The sequence below is a fragment of the Gopherus flavomarginatus genome, chromosome 3, assembly GCF_025201925.1.
Source record: "Gopherus flavomarginatus isolate rGopFla2 chromosome 3, rGopFla2.mat.asm, whole genome shotgun sequence".
NCBI classification, from domain to species: domain Eukaryota; kingdom Metazoa; phylum Chordata; order Testudines; family Testudinidae; genus Gopherus; species Gopherus flavomarginatus.
In genome coordinates, this window is record NC_066619.1 from 272426227 (window position 1) to 272453058 (window position 26832).

Consider the following 26832-nt stretch of genomic DNA (forward strand, 5'->3'; position numbering starts at 1 on the left):
CATTTATTCTTACTAATGTAAGACAGGCAGAGGGACCAGACAAAAAGGGAATGGAAAGGGTATGGAAGCTGTCTTATATACACCTCTACTCTGATATAATGCAATCTGATATAACATGAATTCGGATACAATGCAGTAAAGCAGCGCTCGTGGGAGGAGGGGCTGCGCTCTCCAATGGATCAAATCAAGTTCGATATACTGCAGTTTCACCTATAACGCGGTAAGATTTCTTGGCTCCTGAGGACAGCGTTAAATCGGGGTAGAGGTGTACGTACAACACAGTAGCTGCTTAATAAGTTATCGTTTGTACACTACCATGTATACATATGGCTATATTGTATATTTACAACAGTGTGAATTCCTATCTATGACAACCAAATAATACCTTAATTTACATACATGAAATCTTCTCTTGTTCCTCTTTGTCTTGCTGTGCAAGACGGGCTGCAACCTCCTCTGGTGGCCGTTCTTTTATGGCAGGGGAGTCTCCACACATACATTCCTCACCTAGGCTCAGAGATGCAGAAGGAAAAACAAGGCTTAGTGACAAACCAAAATTAGTACCAGGGTTATTTATCATGGAAGGACCATTTCCTCTTGAGTCTAATTTGTATTGGTAGCATCACTACCATCATCCAGCAACCTCCTCAAACCTTGTATTTCCAGAGTTGCAAAGTTTAGCCTGAGCTCTCCTTGCAGTCAAAGATAACTGCACAGACACACATAATCAGACTTATCCCTACATTTCTGCCAGTTGTATAAGGATAAACTGAACAAACTGAGATGGAAAGCAATGCTAAGACACAACTGGGAAACTAAACATGGACTGTCATATGGTAAATAGCCATTGCTTTCCATTTCCATTGCTCTGTTAGCATTGCTGGGAACTTCAGCCAAAGCAGTGAAAGGTTAGGAGGGAGGCTACAGAAAGATGGGCTGACAATTTCAATCAGAGTTCAACTGCCCCGCTGTTTAGGGTCGTTCACGCTGCACTATTTCTCCCTGCCCCCGAAACACACAGTAAGTGGACAACTGAAAAGTTTTCATACAGGAAGTCTGGAAGAGTGGAGATGAGAATTCAGATCTCCTGACTCCCAGCCCTATAATGTAACCACAAGACCAAGTTGCCTCTTAATGCTCACAGTAACTCTGAAGTGTTTGTTTACCGTTTGTTGGCATATTGACGCTGAGACCTATTAAATATAATACTATATAAATCTTAGAAAAAAGGAAATGCTATTATTGCAAAGAAGCAATAGTTCTTCTAATTGGTTTGCTACAGTGTGTTTCAAAGTTTTATGATTGATACTTCTTCGCTAAGGCCCTCGATACATAGCTTTCCTGAACTCTGGCAAAGAAATCACCAGATCGGAGGTTGAGTGGGACAAAGAGTTCCGATTTTCTGCAAATCACTAATCAAGCAGAAATCTTTTCACATTATCTAAGGACTCATTAGGCCCAATCCTGCAGTCCTTTAGCACGCAGAACATTCACTCAAGTTGGTGAGAGGTTTGCATGCAGAAGGCATGAAGGACTGAGTCGTTAGATTTGATTAATAAGTCATTTAAGGACCTGATGCAGCAGGTTTCTGTTTCCCCTCATGGTGTCCTTGTATGTGATCTTTTTCACTTTTGTCATCCTGCATGCCTGGAGCTGGAATTGACAAAGCTTCACCTGTTGCAGAAATTATCTGAGCTACTTCTGAGCTTGCTGTAAAATAAAAACAACAACATAAACAGTACTATTTGTATAATTTCTGTGTATAACATTAGTATAGATACCTGAATGTTTATGTTGGGAAGAAAGAACATTCCACATGCAGAACGTGAATAAGCCACCTTCTCCCACAAAGCAAAGATAATAAGTGGCCAACAACCAGACACTGCTTCCCACCCAGAATTTAATTGAAGGTAGGGATGAAGGACAGGACACTCCCAACTTCTACAGACTGTGACCTGGCAGTTTACCCACATTAAGCCCCTTGCAGTTACCAGAAACTTAGAAGACCTAGGAGACAAGTATACAAGATATTCTTATTGAATCCTGTGTACAAGCCTTAGAATCCAGTTAATTCATGTCTTCAGCTGCATAAAAAAAAATCTAGTCACTGGCGTTTACATTAGCCTGCTGAATAGTAAGCAGAATTCTATTCCAGTGATGGGGTGCTCGTAATTGCAAAGACCACTCTTATGTCCTAGAGCAAATGTCTTGCCAATGATTACATAACAAATAGTTTTATAATGTAATAAAACAATCTGAAGTGTACCAAAAATAACGATTTTGTTCCTCTCCCCACACTAAATAGCATCTTCATTTTTACACCATTCTGGAAAGTTACCTTCTTTTTCTTCCACTGAAGTTGAAGGAGCTTCTGTCTTACTCTTCTGCAATTTGGTACTGGGCTGTTTGGATTCTTTCATTACCTCTTCTATAGGGGAGATTTTTAGTGGACCAGGTTGTATCTTGAAAATCAAATTATATATATTTTTAAATCAGTCACCACATACTATCAGTCATACAATGAATATTCAAAGAGTCACAGTTCTATTGATTATAAAAAGATTTCAGCACAGGAGCTCTATTTTTATATACTGTACAACACCATGCACATTGCTATCACTTCAAAAAAATAATTCCACCCACCAGGCAGTAGCGGATCAGATTATCTGAATAACCCCAAAGTGCTATGTAAAATGGCATTTGCATTAGCAATTTTCAAGATCAGAGACTTGACCATACAAGACCCTTTGCTATCAGTTTCATATTTTACATAGTAAATTTGGAATTTCACACCCAATTTTTAATTTGAAAGCAGCCTTCATAATTTTCAGTTCTTTCAAAATGAATTCATTAGTTGTAATTTAAATATGAACAAAGTTTGATACATGTAAGAATTTGAACAGACTGTCTTTATCAAGTACCACCCCATAACATTCAAGGTACCACAAAGAGCTCCACAAAGCAATTAACTGTATTGATACAGATGGTGTACAGACTCTAAATACACTATTCACACACAAACGGCTCACATGCAGCTTTGGAGACTGGGTTTCCACTACTTCCCAACAGAGACAACTATATAGTCTATAAGACCTCACTGACAGTTTCCTTCTGATATTCATTACCCACTACTGATACATCCTCATACCATGTTAAACAAGTCCTCTCCCCAATTGGCACTTATAGTCTTTATATGCTGGTAGACTCTGTCCTCCCTTAGCTGTCAGTTGGCCAAGCTATAAATAGTTCTTTTAAATTTTTCTTCTGGGTTAATCCAGACTATGACCGCTTGGAAACAGAGTCAAGGATCCTCACTTGAAGGAATTTTCAATTTACTTTTATCATCCTGATTCAGAGCAAACGATCTCCAGGGGATCACATTTCTTTTGGCAGAAGAGGGGTGACAAACAGGACACACTGATTTCTGGCCAGCATCATTCACTGATGTTCTGGATGAATTTAGGGAACTTTTGGCTATTACTGCCAAACCTGACTCCTCTCCTTGTTGCATAATAAAATCTAGAAAGGAGACACTGGGTCAGTACTGGTAGACACTGTCAATCTCTCTTAGTGAGGGCAGGCATCAACAAAGTTTACATTAAGCCCTTGCTCAAGAAACCAGCATTTGACATTAAGATCTCACTAATTATCAACCACTCCCTTTTCTGGGTAGGCTATAAAAGTGGTGGTGCTGGTGAAAAAACTATGGAAACTCTTGGAATCTCAGATTTCCTAGATCCTAGGCAACCCACTTTCAGACCAGGATATAGTGGGGAAACAATACACTTGGTTCATTGGTAGATGACCAAGTGACAATGGATAACAGATGTAAAAGTCAAGCAGTCATGATTATTCTATCAGGTGCTTTTGATACCACTGACCACAATATTAATTGACATGGCTACAGACTGACAGGAATAGATGAATCAAGTTTGAATGGCTCCGATTTCTCTCTAGCAGGACCCAGAAGTTAATATGCACTGAATGTGTATCTAGCCCAAAGATTCACTCAGGTAGGTGGCTGCAATATTCTATTATTTCACTCCCAAGCCTGTCCAGTGTGCAAGACAGATCATTAGGGAAAATAAGGCAATTTAGGCTACAATGCCTGCATTAGGCAGATGACAGCCAGTTTTGTTGTCTCCATTTAATCAAAGGTGGACAAAGCAGTTAACAGGTTTACTCAGTGTCTGGTTGGGATAGAGGGCTTGAATAAGGACAAACGGGCTGAGATTCAACCCAGATAAGAAATAACATTAGCTACGATGGGGAACCAACTAAAATAACTGGGGTAAGTTATATGGTCCTGTTCCATTCAGAGAATATGCTAGTCCCTCCTCTTGTCCCCCCCACCCCCACCCCAAACTCAGGTTTGCAACCCTGGGGTCTTTCTGGATCCTCACCTGCTTCTGAAAGCTCAGATAGCAGCAGTGGCCAGGAACGCTTTTCATCATCTATGCCTGGCCAGGAGGCCTTTTCTTTCTGATGAAGTAAATGTGAAATTTCTAACGTTAATTTCTTTGAAGTCAATAGGAGCTAAGGGCACTCAGCACCATCCCACGTCAGGATTGCAGAAAAGGTCTCTCCTGCTTTCTGCAACATGATGTCAATGGCCTTTTTCACTATGATCTTTATTGCAATACAACATCCAACATGGTGTTCTCTATCACTCTTACCTTCGAAGATTTTAAAGTGTATCTGTTTCCCCAAGATGCATGACCTTAAAGTGATTCAGCCTGGACAAATGTATTTCCTGCTCATATTTCTTAACCTCATTATAACCATATTCAGTACTATTCCTTCTAGCATAATACGAAATGCAAATTTCATCAGTGTGCTGTTTTCCCCCTTTTCCAGGTCATTAATGACCAGACATAATACCTATCCATTTTAGACCTCTCCGCTCAAATAAGTAAAAATGGCAAGATTTTACAATCCATGAATCACAATCTATTTGATACTGTGAAACCATATTAAAACCAAAAGGAAGCAGTGGACAAGCAAGCTGCAGGACAAAGAACACAGCAGGTAAAATCAGTCAAAACGTAATTGGTAAGTCAGCAGCACACAATGTCTGAAATTTGAAAGGATTTTTATTGCGAATCTATTAAATCTCTCTTTAAAAAAAACAGAAATACGTACTGACTTTCTAATTACAGTCTTGCTGAATTCACAGTTCTGGCCTCTTGTATATATTGAATCAAAAGTATTTAGAATTTGAGAAACAGAGCAAAAGTTTCCTTTATAAAAAAATGTAAGTGAAAACTTACCGGTTTCTTTGGCATTGGCACATTATAAGGAGCAGGACCAAGTGCCATTTCAAAGAGTTTATCAGAATATGGGAGGGTCTTCTCTACATTCTCTCGGAAACGTGGATCATAATTAGCATACAGAACCGTTCCACCAACTCCTCCGCCAACAAACAAGACACTTGCCCCAATAATTTTGCCTGCAGAAACACTAGAGAAAAGAAATAAAGCTGAGAAAGCTTTTATGTATGTCAAACCAGTAGGATAGAAAACTAACAGTCTCAGAGAGGAACACCAAACTGTTGTTATAGATCTGAAAGCCACCCTTTTTAAAATGAAGGCCCATAAGTATTCATCACAACTTTTCTAATATATCCAGGCAAAACTAAACATACATACCAACTAGCTGAATAATTCACCTTAACTTTTCTAATTACTGCAGCGTTCTAAGCCACATAAAGCCTGCCATATTGATATTAACACAAAGGATGGAAAAGTGTTTTGTGAGCAACACCACAATCATTAATTTGGTTTATCATGCCATCGGGCACCCAGAGACTTTTGGGGCAGCACCTTTCCATTGAGTCTAACTCCACTGACAGCTAATATACTTTAAGGGCCAGCTTTTCAAGAAAGCTCTGTACTTGCAAATGGGGCCAATTTTCTGAAGAGGACAGTCTGTTTTAAATCTTATCTGCATGACTCCTCCTTCAGCACTACCAAGTCCCTCAATACCACACAGGGGCACTGGTTCCAGACTAACAGAGGCAAGAATGCCACCAACTAACATTGTCTGCAATAACCCACCTTCTCTATAGTGGTTTCCCATCCAAGTGATGACCATTTGGCAGCTTGAAATCTGATGCAATCACGCAAAAACTATTGCTACAAACCATAAACATATACTTGCAACAAATATGTAATTCCAAATCCCACTTAAGTGAAAATGACAACCAAACTCACTCCTGATGAGTCACATAGGTTAAAGTACCAATACCAGCTGTGAAACAATACATACCCAGATTGCCCTGATGTAGCATATCCACGGCACGGTCGTAACGGACTGAGTGAATATTTACCACATAGGCAATTCTAAGAAGAAAACACAAGAATAAAGTGATGCATATAATTTAGAATATTTTTTAAATTTTCTGCATTTCAACTAATTCCATTTATTCACAAAAGAGTCAATCACTACCTCTTCCATATAGTCTGATAAATAAGTATATGAGGAACAGCTGATATCAAAACAATGATATGAGATTCTGTTTCTCCCTAATTAATTATTGGGCAGTTTCCCCAAACAATAGATTCCACCCAGAAACTCTTAAAACAAAAAAGTCATTTTGGAGCATCTTCCCTGCATTACTAACATCATTTTACATTATTAAAACCAAAGCAATTTTGAACAAAAAAAAAAAAAATCTAAATTTACTTTCCCATTTATGCTGCCTGTTTACGTTTTGCACTCAATTCAGCTTAGACTGTACAACTGACAGGGAATATTTCCTGTTTTCTTTCTCCTGTCTTAACAGAAACTTGGTTCAGATTTCAAAAAGACTATTGTGAATATCATGAATTAGCTATACTAAAATGTCGAGCATCCATTTCTGTTGAATATTAAGATTGACAGAAAAGATTGGCTAACCCACTCCAATCCAGTAGCAGGGGAAGTCTCTCCTTACTAATGATTCTAGCAAAAGACAGGGGTCTGAATTTCTGAAGGACTAGTACAGGACTCCTGGGAAACAAATACACAAACCACAAAGAGAACTTTCCCCACAGTTAAGCATTTTAGGCAGTAGATAAGTTTTGTAATTGAAAGGTGCTTATTGAAAAGACATAAAGGAAGATAAATTGCTATTTTGGACATTATGCTTTTGATTTAGTTGGGATTGGTCCTGCTTTGAGCAGGGGTTGGACCAGATGACCTCCCGAGGTCCCTTCCAATCCTGATATTCTATGATTCTATGCTAAATAAAAGGTAAAACAAATCCTATAGCCCTGTTTCCATATTTATTCAAACAGCATACAGAGTTAAAGCAGTAACACAATACATTGAATTCTTATTTCTAATTCTTTCCAGAACTGTAGCCAAAAACTTTTAACTGCCAACAGAAACAGGAGTGCTCAGTGACAGGAAATGCGTGTTTTTCACTCTTGCAAAGCTGGTTTACAAAAACCACCCAGTTGTGGGCAGCAGTAAGGTTTTTTCGGGTTCATGACAGAACAATGAGGAAGCAAAATGTATAAATACAGCAATCAGATAAAACCTATTAGAGTCAATCCTTGCAAACGCAAACTAAGATTTTTTTGTTATTTCTTTTAAATGAAAATCTTTTAATGTATAACTTATATTGCTTTGTACAAAAATGTCACATCTGCTTCTGATTCATATTTAGTGGCTCTTTACCACACCCTTTACTCAGTATGAATAAATGTATTTATTCACATAAAATTTGTACTCTGCTATTTGCATTCCTTAATCTTAGGAACGTGGTTCTTATCACAACACTAGTACTGCAGAGGATTAACTGGGATAGCTTTTTACTCCTTCTGAAAAAATAGCTTTTATTATGAGTCACCATTATGAATCTACCATTCATTTTCCATTTAAACCCTATTTTCGATCCTCTTCTAGGTTTCCCAACAAAAATTTCTTTCAGCCTGAAGCATCTCACGCTTAATTTCAAATCAGAGCAGAATTTGTTGAGAACAAAATTGGTGTTAATTGGACATATTATTCTTAAATTATTGGACTTTGGAAAATTAATATCTTTCCAGAGTTCCAAATTCTTTTGTCCATTCATAACTTAATGGCAAGTGCACAAATTTCATACTAGTTTTATGCAGTAAGCCTTACTGATATCTTTTATATATAAGTTCAAGTTCTTTAATGCTGGAAACTCAGTCAGATAACCCAACAGGGATTATAAAGTCTATCCGATGCTCATCAGGAATTAAAACCCCTCTAAACACGATGCTGACAGAGTTTAACTGCTGAGAGTGCCATTGGCTATGCTGGAGAAGCTTTAAACCCCCAGAGTGCAGAAACATGGGTCCCAGAGCAGTTACTGGCTCAGTGGTCTATGAATCTTAACTTCTGTTCCCCTCTCTAGCACTACTGATTTAATACAAAGTAACACAAGAACAGCAGCAGACATGTTTGAGTTGTACAAGCATGAAAAGAATTCTCTTACCATTGCTACTTGAAAAAGTAAAAGAAAGGTAATGATTTCTTAAAAGTAGAAATATACTGCCTTTAATATTAGTAGGCTATTACAATAAAGACAGAAGTCTGTTGCATAGACATTTACAGTTAATTTCCCAGACCAACTTTAGTTTTGTCCCCACATTCTCACCCACGTGACTTACAAGCCACAGACCCCATCACTTCCTGTGCTTTCTTTTTCTGAATGATCTGAAACCCCATGAAACTCCCCCAACTACAGGCCAGAGACCTGGCACTCTTCCAATCCACCTGTCCAATACCAGTGGTTTGATTTTTAATATTTATAATGCTAGAAGTCTGCATGGCACCTTACTGAAACAAAATTTCAATGCAGACCTCAAGAGCTCATAATCTAAATCAAACACACCAAATTAAGATAAATGACAAAGAAAGGGAGGGATAAGCATTAAGATAACATGAGCTCTGTTATATTACATTGCAAACGAAGCTGCTAAATTCTCTTTTTGGAGTTTTACCCCAGTCTCACTACAGGGAAGGAATAGCACAGGAGTGGAGGTCATCAGTGGGCATTCAGGCTACAGAAGTGGGATGATAAGGGATTTGAAGGAGGAGACTGAGGATGGTACATTCAGAGGGAGTTTTTGCCAGGTGAAACAAGGCACAATGCAGAGAGCAGAAGGAGGAAAAAAAAAGAAAAAAAAAAAGGAGCAGTTAGGTATGAACAGTTGGTACAGCACAGTGGAGCCAAAGATTCCAACTTTCACAATGTGCTTGTGTGATATGACTGCAAAACCATTGTTCCCACGTCACCTTCCAGTATGGATCAAATACTCCATCCTCTAGAGGGGCCAGACACTAGTGACAAGATTTGTCAGTATATACACACCTGTTCCTATATTTACAAAGCAAACAGTTTTTAGGAATCATGTGAGAGGGAAGGACTTGTTTCTCTTTTTGTGCACCAATGGAAGCACTAGCTTAGACCAGTCATCATGGCTCAGAGCAGTTCTAGATGACAGAGTGGTAAAAATGCTGGCAGCCACTGTCTGCTACGACTTCCACAGTATCAAAATGGAGGGAGAATTTGACAAAATCTCAGTGAAGACAAGGCATCAGTAATCATCCTTTTAAAATACAGCAGTGTACAGAGGGTTGCTAGCAGTTTGGCATACCTGTGGACCTTAAGGAGTTTTGTAAGCAGAGATTGGCCTGTGTGTGGTTTTACATTTCCTATACCTTTTTCTTCTACAGATAAGAATTGGAGGATTACCTAAAGGTGCTAATACTCTCTTGTCCATTTCAATTATTATATCTACATTTATTACAAGCCTAATTTAGCAATTCATAAGATCACTAGCTAATGCATCATCCCGATAGTTTTTTTGTGTAATTACTGGAAATATAAGTAGTTAGGCCCATGTTCCTTGTAAGTATTGATAGTGGAAAGTGTATCAGAGGATTTAATTACTTCATGTTTGCTGCTATTTCCTGCATAAAGAATAAGCAATTACTTCTGAGTTTAGAAGTCAAGATAGCAGAAATGCCTTTTGATGAAGAGTCAAGCTGACAGCCCAGATCCCTAGTGGCAAGGACATTGTAGAAGCATTCTACTTTCTCCTCCTACTGAACTGCCATCTGTGTGCTACTTATACCACCTGACATTTTAAATTTCCACTTATCCCTTTCTTGGTTTTTAATCTTGGCATTCTACCCTCTAAAAGAGCCATTTTGCAATAGAAGTACTATTTGCCATACATTTCATAAAGAGAAGCTGAGTTAATTTTGAGCTTGAGAAAAGTGCCAGAAAATCAGCTTGATAGGTAACAACAGTGCTCAGGTCTCAGTAGACTACCAACAATAAGGAAGTGTCTGCATGAGGCTAGTACTCCATTTTAATTCCTTTTGCATGTGCATCTATAAAACAAGGATGTGCTCCTAGAATGTAAAATAGATGCATTTAATAAATAGGAATGAACAAAATCAGATAAGGTAGAACTTAATCGTCCTGATGGTAGAGTTGTGTGTACTAAGGACACCTACCCACAAGTCTGAAATCCATCCTTCCATTATTAATGGAAACAGGTGTATCACTTTACATCATCGTCAATACTATACATTGTATAAACAGGTCTTGTTTTAAAAGTCTTTAAAAAGAACACAACACAAACTGGACAAAAATTGCCCCATCCTGATAGACAACACTAACCACCACACTCCTTCCAAGGCCACAAGTTTAATTTACATAGGAACGCTAGCCCAGATCCACAAATGTACTTCAGTGCCCAAGTCTCCACCGCAATCCAAAAACACTGACTGAACCCTGTAGGTGGCTAAACTCACTTCTTCTCTAAATTTTCATGGTTCAAGTTCTCTTGGTGCCTAAGTGTCTACCTCTAGGCATGCACACTGCTGCCGCAGGTGTCCTGACACCTGTCTCCCACCTAAGCCCCAGAGCAATTCATAAACTGTGGGAAGACAGGCAGAAAAACACCTGAAGTTGTGAGAGCTGCCTGATCTGGCAGCTGTGCTCAGAGGTTGCCTATTGGACTGGGTCCTATTCAAAATCTGGCGGCAGCAGCCGCAGCTGCCACCCGCCTTATAACTTTTGGCCCAGTGCTCTGAGTGCTAACCTGGTATATAGGAGACCCAATTCAATTCCCTCCTCTGCCAGAGGGAGAGAAAGGATTTGAACAGGGGTCTTCCACCTCTCACAAGAGTGCTCTAACCACTAAGCTATGGGATATCCTGAAGCAAGGCTCCCATCAATCTCTGCTACTGAAGCTGTTCCATTGTGGATAAATAATGCAAGAGTGATTAGATCAGGGGGACTGGACCCTTGGTCTCCCACCCTCCATGTGGGTGCCCTAGCCACTCTATCAAAACAGCTCCTAGAATTAAAACCATTTGTTTCTAATTTTCAGCTTCTAGATCCTTTGAGGCCCCAAGTCTTCCAGAAACATGAATAGGAAATAAAAATAAGTGACTCAGTAAAAGATGGAACATTATGATTTTAAAGCTCGATGCACCAGCCATTTCTTGAAAGTCTACATTCTAGTACCCTACCACACAGTTTAAACTTTCCACAAACCTTCATTTAGAGGATGTCAGATGACTTGGCATGCTGAGTTCTTCAACCTTACAGGGCAACAAGAATGCCAGCTGCTATGGTGGGGCTGGCTATCTTTAAAGAGATTACACTCCAACTATAAAGCCATCAGGCCTTTTATATTTTGGCTCTTTTTCATTCTCTGTGGTTGGAAAACCTAAAGTACACAGAAGTATAGAGTAAAACCCTAAAAGTATATATTTATTAAGCCAGTTATTTTATGTGCTTCTGTAACAAAACACACAATATTCCAACAATGTACTTGAAAATCAGTCCAATCTATACTTACAGTCTTCAGAATAAAGTGTGAAAAATTGCTTTAAAAGAGACTTCAAACTCAATCTCCAAACATGAGATAAAGCCAAGGTTCCACATTTTTTCCCTTCAATTTGGCTGTTTCTTGGAATGACATCATACACTTCTCTCCTATTCCTTTTTTCTCTGTGACTATCAAAACTGACAAGTCCCACTCACTGAGAGTGGCAGACTCCCTCATTTGGGGATTGACTTTAAAACTGTTTTTAAAAGCAGAGATGATAAAGCTAGCTGTGTGGATTTACTCAAAGTCTGAAGTATCCCCTTCGCCTCAACCAAAAATAACTCCTTTCCATTATCATATTCTCTATTATTTATGAAACACAAATGTGCTCTGGGGTGTACAGGGCAACATGAAAACAGTCCCAGTCCAGTAGAGGCTACAATATAGAAGAAAAACGTTAGAGTGCACTGGAAAACCAAAACAAGGGATTGCCTTAGGACAGTTTTAGTATATCAGTTCATTTGTTGTGGTCATTATAGAAGATTTAGAAGGAAATGAGAGAGACAGAGAGAGAGAGTCATGTAATCAGGAGAAATCAGAGAACATAGTGTGCCTTCTTTACTGATGCAGGCATCTGGGCACTTTAGAAATAACTCTGTGTCCATTTTGCTCCTGTAGCAGGAGACAGGTGTAATTTTTCAACCACCTCCTGCTCCCAGACACTAAAACAGCAACCAGGGAACAACCAAGAGCCAGGCTCACGGAGTTCTACAGTGTGTGCAGCTGGCGGAGGCCCGCCTCTACGGTAGAGGTGATGCCGAAGGAGACTACAGTCCCCAACATGCTGCGCCCCGGCTCCAGCCCAGAGCCTTTTAGGAGGGCGGGGCTGCAACTACAACTCCCAGCGTACAGCGTGGAACTGGGCTCCTCCTGGCTCGAAGGATTTAGTCGTCCGTGACGACGATTAATCCCACAAAGCATTGGTCCACCTTAAGACCATAGATCTCTCCTCAGTAGTCGCCAGCTGGCTACAAACGTCCCACTTTACGGCGCGTCAAAGCCATCCCGACCCACGAAAACTACAAGGACCAGCATGCAGCGCGACGCCCCCTTGCCAAAGACAGAGCTTGCGCCTCGCATGCTGGGATCCGTAGTCTACCTAACCAGACCGGGAGAACCGACTGCACCATTCTATTGGCCACTTCACCCGTCACTTAATAGACGGGCAGCCAATCAGCATGTGCGTGCGCCCAATCATTGGGGAGAGCTAAACAGCGATTAGAGGACGCGACTTCGCCCCATGTCTCCTCTCGTGCTCATGACCCCGATTGAGTCTCTTCGCCGGAAAGTGGCGTTATCGCGACTTATCGAGAAAGCTCCCCCCCCAGTAGAGCGACGAGGGCGCTGCGCCCCAGTGCGCGACCGGCACAGGAGCAGCAACGGCTCCTGCTTTCCCTGCTGGCGCCCCCTTCCCCGCTCACCTGGACGGCTGCCGCGGCCCCCGCTCGCTGACAGACTCGCAGCATCTTCGTCCTCGAACGCCAGGCACTATGCGTGGTGGACGCGGGAAAGTGCCGTGTGCGGTAACTCCCAGCAGGGCCACTGCCTCCGCCCCCCTCAGCAGTCACACGCACTGCGCAGGCGCAGCAACCGCCCCTGCCGCGCTGTTGAGGGGCGGAGCCACACTTGCGGAGTTGGTGACTGACGGGAGTGGGCGCCCAATCAGGCCTCGGAGAATATGCAAATAACTATCCGCCGAGCCAGCATGAGTTACGCATGCGCCATGTCGCTCCAGGCCTCAGGGTGGGGCAGTGCTTGGGGTGGTAGCCAATCAGAAGTTGGGGAGATGGGCGCTGGTAGTAGGCTGGCTAGAAGGGGAAAGTAGGTAAAGGGAAGTGCCCCGCGCCAGGCTCAGCTCTCATGGTCCCGTTACTGCTCCCACAGCGAGATCACCCTCAGGTCAGGCAGGAGAGTCTTGGGGCTGAAAACTAAAAGGGTCCAGTCTCCGCTCCCTAGCTGGGTCCAGCCTGTCTGCTGAGTTCAGCCAGGGTCTGGTGCTGGGACGATTTGTATAGTGGGGGTGCTGAGAGCCATTGCACCAAACTGAAAATGTTGTATATGATGGAATCCACTTTAAACCAGGGGGTGCGGCAGCATAACCTCGACTTCCAGCACCTATAATTGCAGCGTCAGCTTAGGTCCAAGTTTGTGCCAGAGACTCCAGGTAGCAGGTGCACCTATTAAGTTCCAGGAGGTGGGTGGGCACAAGCCCATAACACCTGAAGTTCCCTCTCCCAGTCTAGGGAGGAGCAGCTGAACCTGGAGCTCAAATAATTTCAGGGAACAACTAATGAGAAAACAGGGCCAGGGATGAGGTTATAGGGCCATAAGCAAGGAAGCAGAGCAGGACTCTGAGCAGGGAGCCCAGGACAGCTCTCACTGTTCCTTAAAGGTGTTTAGGGAACCAGTGGATGTTGCCCAGAGGAACTATGCCCAGATATGTGATCAGCTGAAAGAACGGAAAGAGGCCCCACAGTGGCAGAGGACACCATCCTGCATCTTCTTCTTGGTTTTATAAATGGTCACTTTGGGCAATGCCAGGAAGAGATTCACTTTGTGTCTGGAGCTTCTCATTGTTTCTAGCATGCATTCTGCTTTATTTATGTCAGGATTAATTTGCCATCTTCCCACCTGAACCTGTTAGTGGGAGGCTCTGATCACCCAGCTGAAGGGCACAAACATAAAAGATCCCAGTCTGCAATGAAAGAATCACATTTATGTTACATAATAACACTCATTTGTTAGATTTAAAAATGCTGTTGATAACTTCACTGTGTATTCAGATCTGATAGTATTTTGGAAGTTATAAATGGAGATATTTGAAGAAAAATAGCTGTAAACTGTTAACTTCATTGAAACACTCACAAAAGACAGGGACAACTGTCTCCAGATATCCAGCTAGCAGTAGTTACCAGGTGTGCTTCATGTCATCTACACTTAGCAGGAATGCTGCATCCTTTCCTTTGGGGTAAGGTTATCCAGTCCTTTGTCACCTGGAGGTTAGATTATAACAATGTGTTCTGTGTAGGGCTACACTTCAAACACTTCAAAAATTGCCACTAAATTGTAGCTGCTTGCATAGGAAGGTCTTGATCTTAAAAACCTCACTTCTTAAAGCTTATGCCCAAATCAATCTATTAGTCTGTAAGGTGCCACCAGACTCCTTGTTTTTGTGGATACAGACTAACACAGCTACCCCAATACTAGACATCCAGCAATAAGAACTGTAGGGCAACGGACACTATGTGGGTGCAAAGGTCAGCTCATGTGGCTTTTATTACAGAAGGAGGACCTTAGTGGTGTTTTCTGCTAGGAATGCATTATGCCTATAGGGAACAGGGCTTTCAGGAAGACCATGAAAGACAAAAATATTAAATGATCAGGAAGAGAAGCGGTAACTAAGGGATGGGTGGAATATTCTGCAGCCCTTCTCACGTTATCAGATTTCCCTGGGTCCTGATGCTGCATTTCTAATGCAAGAACAGCTTGGCAGCAGCTCTGGAGGTTTTTCCCCTTCCTCTGCAGGGTGGGGCACAAGTCACTTGCTGGAGTATTCTCTGCACCTTGAGGTCTTTAAACCATGATTAGAGGACTTCAGTAACTGAGGGTATGGCTACATCTGGAATTTCAAAGCGCTGCCCCGGCAGCGCTGCGGGAGCGCTGCCGCGGCAGCGCTTTGAAGTGTGAGTGTAGTCAGAGCAGCAGCGCTGGGAGAGAGCTCTCCCAGCGCTGCATGTAAACCACATCCCTTACGGGTGTAGCGTGCAGCGCTGGGAGCCGGGCTCCCAGCGCTGCTGCCCTGATTACACTGACGCTTTACAGCGCTGTATCTTGCAGCGCCCAGGGGGGTGTTTTTTCACACCCCAGTTGCAGCGCTGTAAAGTGTGAGTGTAGCCAAGGCCTGAGACATAGGTCAGGGGTTTGTTACAGGAGTGGGTGGGTGAGATTCTGTGCCTTGCATTTTGCAGGAGGTCAGACTAGGTGATCATAATGGTCTCTTCTGACATTAAGTCTATGAGTATTACTACAAATGGCCGAGTACTGAGCATAATGTTGCCATGGCTGAAGGGAGTAAGAATTTATTCAGCTTTCACTTTTGTCAGAACGCTACTGAATTTCACCAGCCCACCCGCACATCCAAACGAAGCTGCACACACACTACGTTCCGGGGCGCCACTGCCCACCCCCAGAAGCAATGTAACGATTTCCTGGCCAGCCAGCCACTCACTGAGATGAGAGGAATGAATACCCGAGCTAGAGCCACCCTGCAGCTGAGCGACTGCACCGCGCTGCCCACAGTCAAGGGGCGGGACTCGGCAGCACGAGCACTGATTGGCCCGCGCTGGATTAGGGCGAATAACCGCGGTAACCCCCAGCCCGTCTAGCCCCTTCCGCCCGCGGAGCACGCGCACGCTGGCGGGGAGGGGGCAAACAGAGCGCGGGTGAGGAAGGAAGCGCCTAGACCCTTCCCTGTGACCGCCTGTCCTAGTCCCCGCCCCCTGCGCGGCGTGTCCCTCGGTGCCTGCCGTAGGCAGTCTGCGTGGCTGGCAAGATGGCGGCAGTCGCTGTTATGCGGAGGCTGTCGGGTGAGTGTGAGAGACTCTGTCGGCGGGGGGAGGATGTAGGATAGGGGAGGCCGCCCTGCCGTTGTGGGGGGAGGGAGGCTCCTTGCCCGTGGGGGGATGGGGGAGGCCTGGTGGTTCTTGGCCCCATTTCAGCAGCCTGACTAGTGGCGGGGGGGGGGGGGACGGTGATTCTGTCTGGGGCCGCACAAACCAGGAACCCGCCCACCCTTGGCTAACAATCAGCTGCGCAAGTTCGCGCCCTTTAGAGGACACGGGATTTGGGACTGGGAACCTCGGGCAGAGCCTCAGTCCCAACCGCACGCAGATGCGGGGCCCCGCACTTGGGGTGAGCAGGGGTCCGTTTTTCGACCTGAACACCTGGTTGAAAAGGGATCCTGGCGGCTCCGGTCAGCACTGCTGACTAGGCCGTTAGCTGTCCGGTTGGCGGTGCCGCACAGTGGGGCTGGCAGGCTCCCCGCTAGCCTCCATGCGGTTCCCAGGAAGCAGCCAGCATGTCAGCCCTTTGGCTCCTAGACATAGGGGCAGTCAGGGGGCTCTGCACACTGCTCCACCCCAAATGCCACCCCTGCAGCTCTCATGCTCCACACTCCAGCTCTGATTCCCCTCCTGCCCTCCAAACCCCTCAGTCCCAATCTGGAGCACCCTCTGTCATAAACAGATAGCTAAGGGTTAATGTCTCTTCCACCTGAAGCACCTGACCAGAGGACCAATCAGGAAACCGGATTTTTTCAACTCTGGGTGGAGGGAGTTTGTGTCTGAGTCTTTTGTCTGTCTGCCTGCTTTCTCTGAGCTTTGGAGAAGTAGTTTCTACTTTCTAGTCTTCTGTTTCTAAGTGTAAGGACAAAGAGATCAGATAGTAAGTTCTATGGTTTCTTTTCTTTGGTATTTGCATGAATATAAGTGCTGAAGTGCTTTGATTTGTATTCTTTTTGAATAAGGCTGTTTATTCAATATTCTTTTAAGCAATTGACCCTGTATTGTATCATCTTAATACAGAGAGAACATTTGTATGTATTTTTCTTTCTTTTTATATAAAGCTTTCTTTTAAGACCTGTTGGAGTTCTTTCTTTACTTCAGGGAAATTGAGTCTGTACTCACCAGGGAATTGGTGGGGGGAAGAAATCAGGGGAGATCTGTGTGTGTTGGATTTGCTAGCCTGATTTTGCATTCCCTCTGGGGGAATAGGAAAGTACTTTTTTTGTTTCCAGGACTGGAAACAGAGAGGGGGAGTCACTCTGTGTAGTTTCACAGAGCTTGTGTCTGTGTATCTCTCCAGGAGCACCTGGAGGGGGGAAGGGAAAAAGGATTATTTCCCTTTGTTGTAAGACTCAAGGGATTTGGGTCTTGGGGTCCCCAGGGAAGGTTTTTTCAGAGGGACCAGAGTGCCCCAAAACACTCTAATTTTTTGGGTGGTGGCAGCAAGTACCAGGTCCAAGCTGGTAACTAAGCTTGGAGGTTTTCATGCTAACCCCCATATTTTGGACGCTAAGGTCCAAATCTGGGACTAAGGTTATGATACCCTCCTACTCCCCAAACCCCTCATCCCTAGCCCTGCCCCAGAGTCTGCAGTGCCAGCCAGAGCGCCCCCCCCCCACAGTCTCATCCCCTGCCAGAGCCCCTTCCTGCATCTCAAATCCCTTAGCCCCACACCAGAGCCCACACCCCCAGCTGGAGCCCTCACCCCCTCTCGCATCCTAACTCACTGTCTCAACCCCCTCCCACACTCTGAACTCCTCATTTCTGGTCCCATATTGGAGCCTGCACCCCATCCCAATGAAAATGAGTGAGTGGGTGAGGGAGGAGGAGGAGAGCAAGCCATAGAGAGAGGGGGATGGAGTGAGATGGGGCAGGGCCTCAGAGAAGGAGTGGGGCAAGGGTGTTTGGTTTTGTGTGAGTAGAAAGTTGCCACCTCTACCCACACTGACCATGTGTTGGAGATGGAGGGGCGTAACTGGAAGCGGATTGTGGCAGCCCTCCTTGGTATGGTGGGCCTGTGTGGTTTGCTGAGATGACAGATCCCAGCGTGCAGTACAGCTGTGTCATTCAAACTGGGATGGCGCATCCTGTGCAAGATGAAGCAGTGCATGCTGAGATTTGGTATTTTTACTGCTGCACCTCCTTGAATTGAAATGAAGCATTGCATGCTGGGACACATCTCCATGCACCAGACTCCAGGCTCATGCACATGACAAGCCCAACCTTTTGGCTTGTCCTCACCCTATTTAATGAGCCTCATAAATAGCTTTAAAAAAGGTCAGTCATCCACAGGCAACTGATGGAACGTGATGTAGGTGACCTCATCTTCGAATTGGATGTGAGGGCTGTACACAATGCAGTCCTCCATCCTGAAAGTTCTTGGGTCAAGATGGAGAGCTGCATGTTCGAATCTCATTTATGCGGGGTTCATCTCCATATTGAAGGTGGCTGTGGCTATGGCCATGAGTGTGTTTTCCCTGAGAGCCACGCTTTGGCCATTTCTGGTTTAGACAAACTGCAGCTTGTTGGTGCTGTGATTTTCTGTAACCATGGATGGTGTGCAATGCTCTGAAATGCTGGTCTGTTTTGCCAGAAACCTAGCTGAATGATTTCTAAAACATCAAAGGGGAAACAGGGTGACCTGTGTGCTAAACACTTAAAGGAAAGTGTCATGTTGGTCAGAAGTGCTCTGTGTATATAAAAGGAAAATACGCTCTGTGTATATAAAATACAAAATTCATTTCTCCATTTCGCATTTGCAATATTTAGTTTCAGGTCATAAATGAGTAAAAAAAGCATCACTATTAATGTCAATCTTTTACAATTTATAAAAGAAGACCTATTTCTAGATGTAATTAGTTTGAAAGTATTTATTGAAAGGCTTTTCGTTCTCTTTCTCTTTCAAGGTAATGTACATGAGAGCAACATAATATTTCCAACAGGGTCTTTAGTCAGTCAACCATCATTATAAAACTTTCCTTCATTTTCATTGACCGCTAGGTGGCAGATCTTCAAAAACTTTCACACCTAGAAGCTGATGATTCTGAATTTGGTGCTAGAGTGAAAGTCATGGGTGAAATTGAACCTACATATTAGTGTCTGAGGAATATCTAGCTCTACATTTTCAGTCAGTGGGATTTTGATGAGTACCCTTGCCAATCCCACTGTCTGCTGTGTGCAAAGTGTTTAAACAGAATCTAGCAGATTTGTAATTAAGTGGCATTAATGTTTGTTGAAACACAATAAAACATGGGTTCAGGTATCAGGTGGTTTCAACCCACTGCTGACTTCATTAACTTTTCCTGGTGTTGTCTATTCTCTCTCCATAGGGATTTTAAGACCTCTAAATTTTCTGGTCCCTTTGGCCTACAACACGTCCTGCAACATCCGTCTCATTTCTGGACTCTCTATACAGTGTTTCAACCGAGTGCAGGCACCATTAGCTTCCTCTGTTACAAAACCTTTGCTGTCTGTTAGTGATTTGTCCTGTGGGTGTCATCTCTCCATCTTTAACAGGTATGGTATGTTTTTAAAGGGTGAATGTTTTCTAATAAGGTTTTCTGTAACAAAGAGCCTGGTGTAAAATTTGCAGAATGTAATACACACTAGAGTCAGCACTAAACTTTCCTTCATGTTTCTCACCATTGCACTAGCCCAGTGCACAGTTCAGCTCAACCAGTGGCATCAATGGATGGAATGCAGTGGAGACCACAACCAGCATTTTTGTCACTGACCTAACTCTGCTCAGAGCAGGTTGCACCAGTGCTAGAGCAATGATGGGGAAACAAAGAAAAATACTAGTGTACACAAGCTTATAAGAAGAGTGTTAGGGTTAAACCTGATTTCTATCCAAATTCTATATTCTCATCAACACTTCTGAAAAGTAGCATCTTTCTCCAATTTGGCATGGGAAGTTCTGCTGCTACTTGTCACTCTTGCAAGCAGGATCAGTTTTTAAAACTCCTTCTCCCACCTGTAGCATGTCAAGACCCTTCAATGAAGATGCAAGATGGACCATGCCTCAAACATGTACCTCAGCTCATCGCAATAAGAAACCTTGTTATAAAACTGGTGTTTGTTTTTATTAATTAAAATAACAAATGCCCCAAATCTCTAATGTTAAAACATGTAATTTTAACTTTTCACCTGAAACAGCTCTTGTGTTACACTACCCTGAGTTCTCAACTCCATTTTTAAGTTATGAGCCAAAGAAAACTGTCCATACAGTGCTTAGCACAGTGGGGTCCTGGTCCGTGACTAGGGCTCCTAAGTGCTATGATAATATAAATAATATATGAAATTCACTCAGCCAGACATTTGCATTGCAATTTAATAGAGATGTATATGTCAATACTCAGCCAAAGGATCTATTGAAATGTTAGATCCAGTTTGCTCTTAAATTTACTTAGGCAAGTTGGCATAAAGCCATTCTGGGTGTTCCAGATGGAGTCAATCAGGTGCTGTGTTCTGGGAAAAGAGCACTTCATTCTTGTTAAATTACATACTTCATCTTTTCTGTTCTTTATTTCAGTGTAACACCCTTACTGCCACATATGCTTCAGCAGCCAGTGAGGACTCTCACATATTATAGCCTGCGAAAAGGAAAGAGGAAATCTGTAAAATCTGTGGTCTATAGATTTCTCCGACTGCACTGTGGCCTTTGGTTAAGGAAAAAAGTAAGGCTTTCATTTTATTAAATATGAGATCTACTCTTACTTAAAGATAGAATGAGCCAGCTGCCTTCCTTCCTCTAGGGGTCAGTAGCGATTGGGGAAAAAAAACAAAGAAAATCCAGGGTCAGAGTTGAAAGCTGACTTGCTCAGGGCATGGGGGGGATCATTGAGGTATGGGAGGTTATTGTTGCTATATGTCCGTCTCTGATAAAGTGATGTAGAATTCTTTGTCTTCTGACAGGCTGGTTACAAGAAAAAATTATGGAAAAAGTCTATTCCCCAGAAAAGACGCTTGAGGGAACAAGTGTTTTGCAATAAAACACAAAGTAAACTCCTTGATAAAATGACCACTTCTTTCTGGAAGAGAAGAAACTGGTATGTTGATGATCCCTTCCAGAAATATCATGATCGCACAAACCTTCGACTGTAGAAAACCTGTCTCTTGTGTCTCAATTCACACTTTTTTCTTTTTCCTCTTACTGCCCAATACATGTCATTGTATGTAGGCTGGGATCTTTTTATGCATTTCCAAAGATAAAACTACAGTTTGTCATTTTTCCATATTTACATGTAACATGCAAATATACGGTCTGATTTGAATTATTGGTACAAACACCCAAAATAAACTAATTCCAGATTGTGAATGGAGTATTGAATCGTAGATGGTTATTGTATTTCACTTCACTAAAGTGGAGAGGGGCAAGGGGAAAAGGTGAAAAATTTTGATTCAGCTAAATATTCTGAATTCCCTGTGGTAAGATTCTTGCAATAGGTTATAAACAATGTATGTAGCTGAACATCTAAGCTAAATTTTAAGAATGAATATTAAAATGGGAATGATTAAAGCGGTTTGAAAAATACAAATACACACTGCATATTACCAAAGCATCTAGGAGCCCCAGTCATGGACCAGGACTCCACTGGGCAAGGCCCTGTACAAACACCGAACAAAGAGACAGTTGCTGTCTCAGTGTCTGCCTTGAATGAATGGGGCTATCATTTTAATAACACTGCCCAGTTTGATACTGATGTAGCTTCTCCACTGGAAAACACTGAAAATTAGTGTTCTGAATGTTGGCCAGAGGATAATTAAAGTGATTAAAACAAATGTTAAATTAGAGAACTTCCCTTACAACCACTCTGAAAGTTTCTAATTTTCATTCCTTTCTTGTTAATTGTGAATAACTGCCTGCTTGTTAATTCTCTTTTAAATCCTGCCTCTGTTTCATATAAAAGGGTCACGTGTACCAAAATGTGTAGTGTAAAGCAATGTATGACTTCAGTTTTGCACTCCTAGGTCAGGATGATATGCTTGCTTCTGCTTTTACTAAGGCCCAATCCCTTGTGTTCTTTAAAACTTGGCAGCTTATAGACAATGTGACAACAGTAGCTTCAAACTGTTCCATTCTCTGACAGCGGCTACAGTAAAATCAGTTCCATTATCTCTTCTTTAATAAGACACGGCTTACTTTATAAGAAAGCTGTGGTAGTCCAAGGAATTCACTGGTAACATGTTTAGTAGCTGTATTTTTTCCAATTGGTAATACAGAAAGGAGTTCTGAAGGACATGCAGCATTTGGTGAATACATCTATATACATTTAGCAAGAATTAAGACAAATAATGCAGTAATAAAAATAACAAGTATTCTGGCCTGCCAGATACATTGAACAGACTGAAGATGCTTTCTTCTTTCTTTATTTTAAAGAAAAGATTAAGACTTTATTCAAGATGTATATCAAGCATAACAAAACCAGCGAAACTCCAACCTTTGGAATACTGTTGCAATGTCCATACTTGTGAGGCTTTAAGTGTACTATCCTATCAGATCTTTTCTACTGATCATGAGAAAGAAACCTCTTAAGTGCACAGTTATTATCCTTAAATATGTTTGTATAAGTGTGAATCTCAAAAGTAAGCATAGTGTTCTTTATAACTTCAGATATGTGCTAGGTGCAAAACAGGTACCCAAAACAAACAGCAAAAAAAGACTGATTAACAAGCATTCTGTCACAAATATATAGATATCAATACTACATGAGAACACGGTTATTTCACAGAGCACAGTCAAAGACAGCAGGCTGTTTACATGATGCCAGGGAGCATCACATCCCTCTAGTAAGCCTTCCCTTCTTATATTTTAATCACAAGGTAATTTCTCCCCTTGTTGTTAGAAACAGAAGGCCTGGTTCTCTTCTTCCTTACACCAGGTTTACTCTTGTATAATTCCCTTGGCTTCTGGGCAATTACTCCCAATTTACACTAGGGTAAGTGGAGCCTTGGCTGTAGTTGGGAGTAGCCCTGCTTCAACAATCCTTGTAGCTGCACTGGTGCAGATCATTACATTTAGACAAGAATGCATAAGGGTTTGCAGTGAGTTGCTCAAAGTTTACCCCATTCATAATTAAGGTAAATCCTGTGTAAACCTGCAGGCTAATTCACTGGCCCAGGCACCAAAGAACATTCTCCAGCCACAGGATTTCTGTCCCCTTCTCTTCAAGCCTTTAGTTTTTTTTTTTTTTCAAAATAACACATTCAACATATCATTGCCTGAGCTGGGGTCTTTTGCAGGGGGATAACTACTCCATATGGGTTTGCAACCACCTGAGTCATATACACTGGGTTCTTTCCCCAGAATTGAAAACTGATGCTGGACGGGGCCTTGCTCCCAACCTGGTTCTCATCAATAACAAGAACCCAGGTTATCTTCAAGCTACCCACTCCTTGATCTTACTGCTTCAGCTGGGTGGCAACTGATTAAGGGGAATGGGGCCCCAGCCCCTCCTCTGACTAAAGGGCCTGCTAGCATGTGATATTCTGATTAGTTCAATTGACACACACTCAGGTTTGCATTTGTCTACTGCTAGGTGTCAGCCCATGTGTAGCAACACCAATTGTTGAACTGAGGTTATTTCCAAGGGGAGACAGTGCCTGAGAGAAGAGTCAGGACCACAGAACATAGAGCTGATGTTGATCCCAAATAAACATGTATCTGAATGTTAAAGGTCTGTCATTTTAGAGGAAGCATTTGTAAACAGCCTGTGTCTGTAATACACTGAATTCAAAGCAAGTGATTGTTCTAGCCTGTGTACAGAACACTATACTACTAAGTGTACATGTTTAGGCATTCACATTTGTCAGTCTGTACACAACTACACAGCTCAGTTGATAACACATTTTTGTCAGCGATATGAAAAGATTGTTTTCAGTGAATGTCTTCAAGAGATAAGGCAACTCCCTTGTCAACAGTTTCACCTCAGCATTTAAGAAAATCGAAACAGTCAAGTTTACAGTAAAACAGCAGATCAGACATTTAATAACTTTAGTGAGGATGAATGTTAATACAGTGTGTATGAGCAGAATTCATCAAACATTATGCAGCTATGTATTTTTATTTTTGGCATAATTTGAGTGCAAACATGTCAGCTTTTGTTTTGTCTTATGGCACCCTATTGCGTAGCACTGAAAATGAAGCTTGCTGCAACAACTCACACTTCAAGCAAAGTTCCTATTTTAAAAAAAAATTTGTTGAAAAATCAAATTGACTCTAGAGCTGCTTAACTTAAATACATAAGTTTAGCTACTCAGAGCTTTTGCTGAGTGTGTTCTAATGACGGAATATTTTTCAACTGCCAGCTAGAGTGCTTTTTTTTTTTTTTTTAGCATATAGTCTTCACAAAACAATCTATTCAGTGCTTGTAAGAGAAATCAGATTTTCCAATAACAAGTCCAAATATTGTGGCAATTGCAAGAAATGTCTGTCTGTCCTTTCCTCTTACTAGCCAAACTGCTACAAATCTTTGTGGGGAGGGGACAGCAGTAATTACTTCTCAAACCATTTAAGGACGCTTCAGGATTTACCTCAAGATGAGTTAGCAAGAAGGCTGACATTTAGAAGCCTATCCGGCAGATAATATTTAACAAAGGCCACATCGGATATGCTTATCTCTGAGGCTGGTGCACTCTAACCAGTTACTGACATGCTGGGCCACTTCTGTACCTGAACTGGGTGATTAGTTATCAATGGCAATCATGTGTCACATGATTCTAAAGTTTTTCTAGTCTATGGGCTAGGGTCAAGAGCAAACACAAAGGGCCACATAATTAACTCATTTATGAATTTCACATGCTTTTACATTTACAAGAGACACCAACTTTAAGCACAAATACACTTATCCTACAACTTCTTCCTCTTCTTTTGTATTTAGCATTTATATATGGATACCAATGCACCAGCCAAACTACAAAGTCTCATGGTTTAAACCAGAATCCACATACTGACAAAATTCTCTCTAACTCACATGGAAGAGCAATTCCAATGCTCTTCTCTGGCTATGGGAGTGCAAGTCCCACATCCGCTCCAGGAAAGCAAAAACACCTTAAGTGAGCTCCTACATGCAGATGTGGAAGATGAATTTTGTCCTATGAAATCAACGGCTAATGTGATTCTGGTTAACACTGTAGCAGTTATTACAAACATGGCTTGCATATATTGTAGAACTGCCAGTAAAATGTTGGTCAAAAGTTATAAGGTTAATTCTTTCATTTTCTACAAAATATATCACTTACTCTTCTTCTGGCTCAGGAGTTATCAAAATTAAGACTCCCCTACTTTATTTTGTGAAATCAGTTCATTCTCTTGTACATTTGTCTCATCATCTCTAAGTTGTTTTCTCTATATTTTCAGCACGACTGGAGTTCACATAATTTACTTGCGGAAAAAGAAATGGAGTTGCAGCTCAACTTTTGCTAATAAGTCTCAGACATTCTGTACAGTCGAAAATGCAAAATATCTCACGTCAGTCACAGTCTTGTTATAAGATGGAGGAAGGGTAGGGAGAAAAATCTATGGCTCCTGCAAGTCCACTTCGTTAAGGATAAAGCCATAAATAGCTACATTAGTCAAAGTATCACTGAGAGCTATTGAGTATTTTTTTTTGTTTGCATTCACAAGCTAAAACTATGCAGACGCAACTAATAATTGCAAGTGTACAATCTGACAGGGTTAGCTTGAGTGGTTGTATATTCTGCAAATGAAACAGGGGGACTCTGACACTGTTACCACCTGTAAGTGTTCTAACCATGTTATGGAGAAATGCAAGTAACATGTAACAAGGGAAGAGAGAAAGTCCATGTTTGCACTGCTGCACATCAAATCACATCCATCTCACTGCTGTTTTTCTACATAATTAGCAAGTAGCTCTTTAAGGCAGAAGAGAGAGATTCTGTGGATCTTGGTGCTATTGGCTCATCGCACTCACATGGTTTCAGTGGTAGAGGTTGAGGTACTTTTCTTCCTGAAGCGAGGTCTAAGGGGCCTAGGCGGTGCCTGTAGGGAATCAAGAGAAGGTTTTGTTGAAACAGTAGTAACATATTGTGTTTTACATCTTCAAAGTGATGTACAAATATTAATTTACTCATCTTCATGAGATCATGTAGTGTAGGTAGGTATTATCCACATTTAGAAATGAAGAAACAAAGACCTGACCCGTAATAAATCCCCATTTAAAGATTCCCTAAATAGGCAGCTGGGAATTTCCTCAATATGAGAGGATCCTTGAGTCACTTAAAGGCCTGTAGCCAGCTCAACACCACCACCCTTCTGGGCTCCTGACTTAGGCATGGCTAGAGCGCACTGTGCTTCAATAAACTACCGGTGTAATGGCTGCTAGGAAGCCATTATAAGCTAGTGCAATTTACAGAAGCCTTGAGACTGCACTAAGTTATGCCAT

General features: G+C 42.2%; 3 protein-coding genes across 6 annotated transcripts in view; 1 reads left to right on the plus strand and 2 right to left on the minus strand.

Annotated features, from left to right (window-relative positions):
* Window positions 1-13435, minus strand: part of IMMT (inner membrane mitochondrial protein) — a 32684-nt gene extending 19249 nt beyond the window's left edge. For both annotated transcript variants that reach the window (XM_050947588.1, XM_050947587.1), the window contains exons 1-6: window positions 13289-13435; window positions 6268-6341; window positions 5271-5460; window positions 2339-2462; window positions 1573-1710; window positions 400-507 (exon numbers count right to left, since the gene is read on the minus strand). In XM_050947588.1, the coding sequence (XP_050803545.1) occupies window positions 400-507; window positions 1573-1710; window positions 2339-2462; window positions 5271-5460; window positions 6268-6341; window positions 13289-13333 (679 nt within the window). In that variant the 5' untranslated portion in view covers window positions 13334-13435. The remainder of the gene's footprint in view (window positions 1-399; window positions 508-1572; window positions 1711-2338; window positions 2463-5270; window positions 5461-6267; window positions 6342-13288) is intronic.
* A 2823-nt stretch (window positions 13436-16258) lies between these two features.
* On the plus strand, window positions 16259-21746 carry MRPL35 (mitochondrial ribosomal protein L35). The gene is made up of 4 exons (XM_050948101.1): window positions 16259-16453; window positions 19759-19945; window positions 20961-21105; window positions 21344-21746. The coding sequence occupies exons 1-4, from the start codon at window positions 16420-16422 to the stop codon at window positions 21530-21532; spliced, it is 555 nt and encodes a 184-aa protein (XP_050804058.1). The 5' UTR covers window positions 16259-16419; the 3' UTR covers window positions 21533-21746.
* A 1040-nt stretch (window positions 21747-22786) lies between these two features.
* Window positions 22787-26832, minus strand: part of REEP1 (receptor accessory protein 1) — a 121710-nt gene continuing 117664 nt past the window's right edge. For all 3 annotated transcript variants that reach the window (XM_050948013.1, XM_050948012.1, XM_050948016.1), the window contains one exon: window positions 22787-26429. In XM_050948013.1, coding sequence (XP_050803970.1) covers window positions 26358-26429 — 72 coding nt within the window. In that variant the 3' untranslated portion in view covers window positions 22787-26357. The remainder of the gene's footprint in view (window positions 26430-26832) is intronic.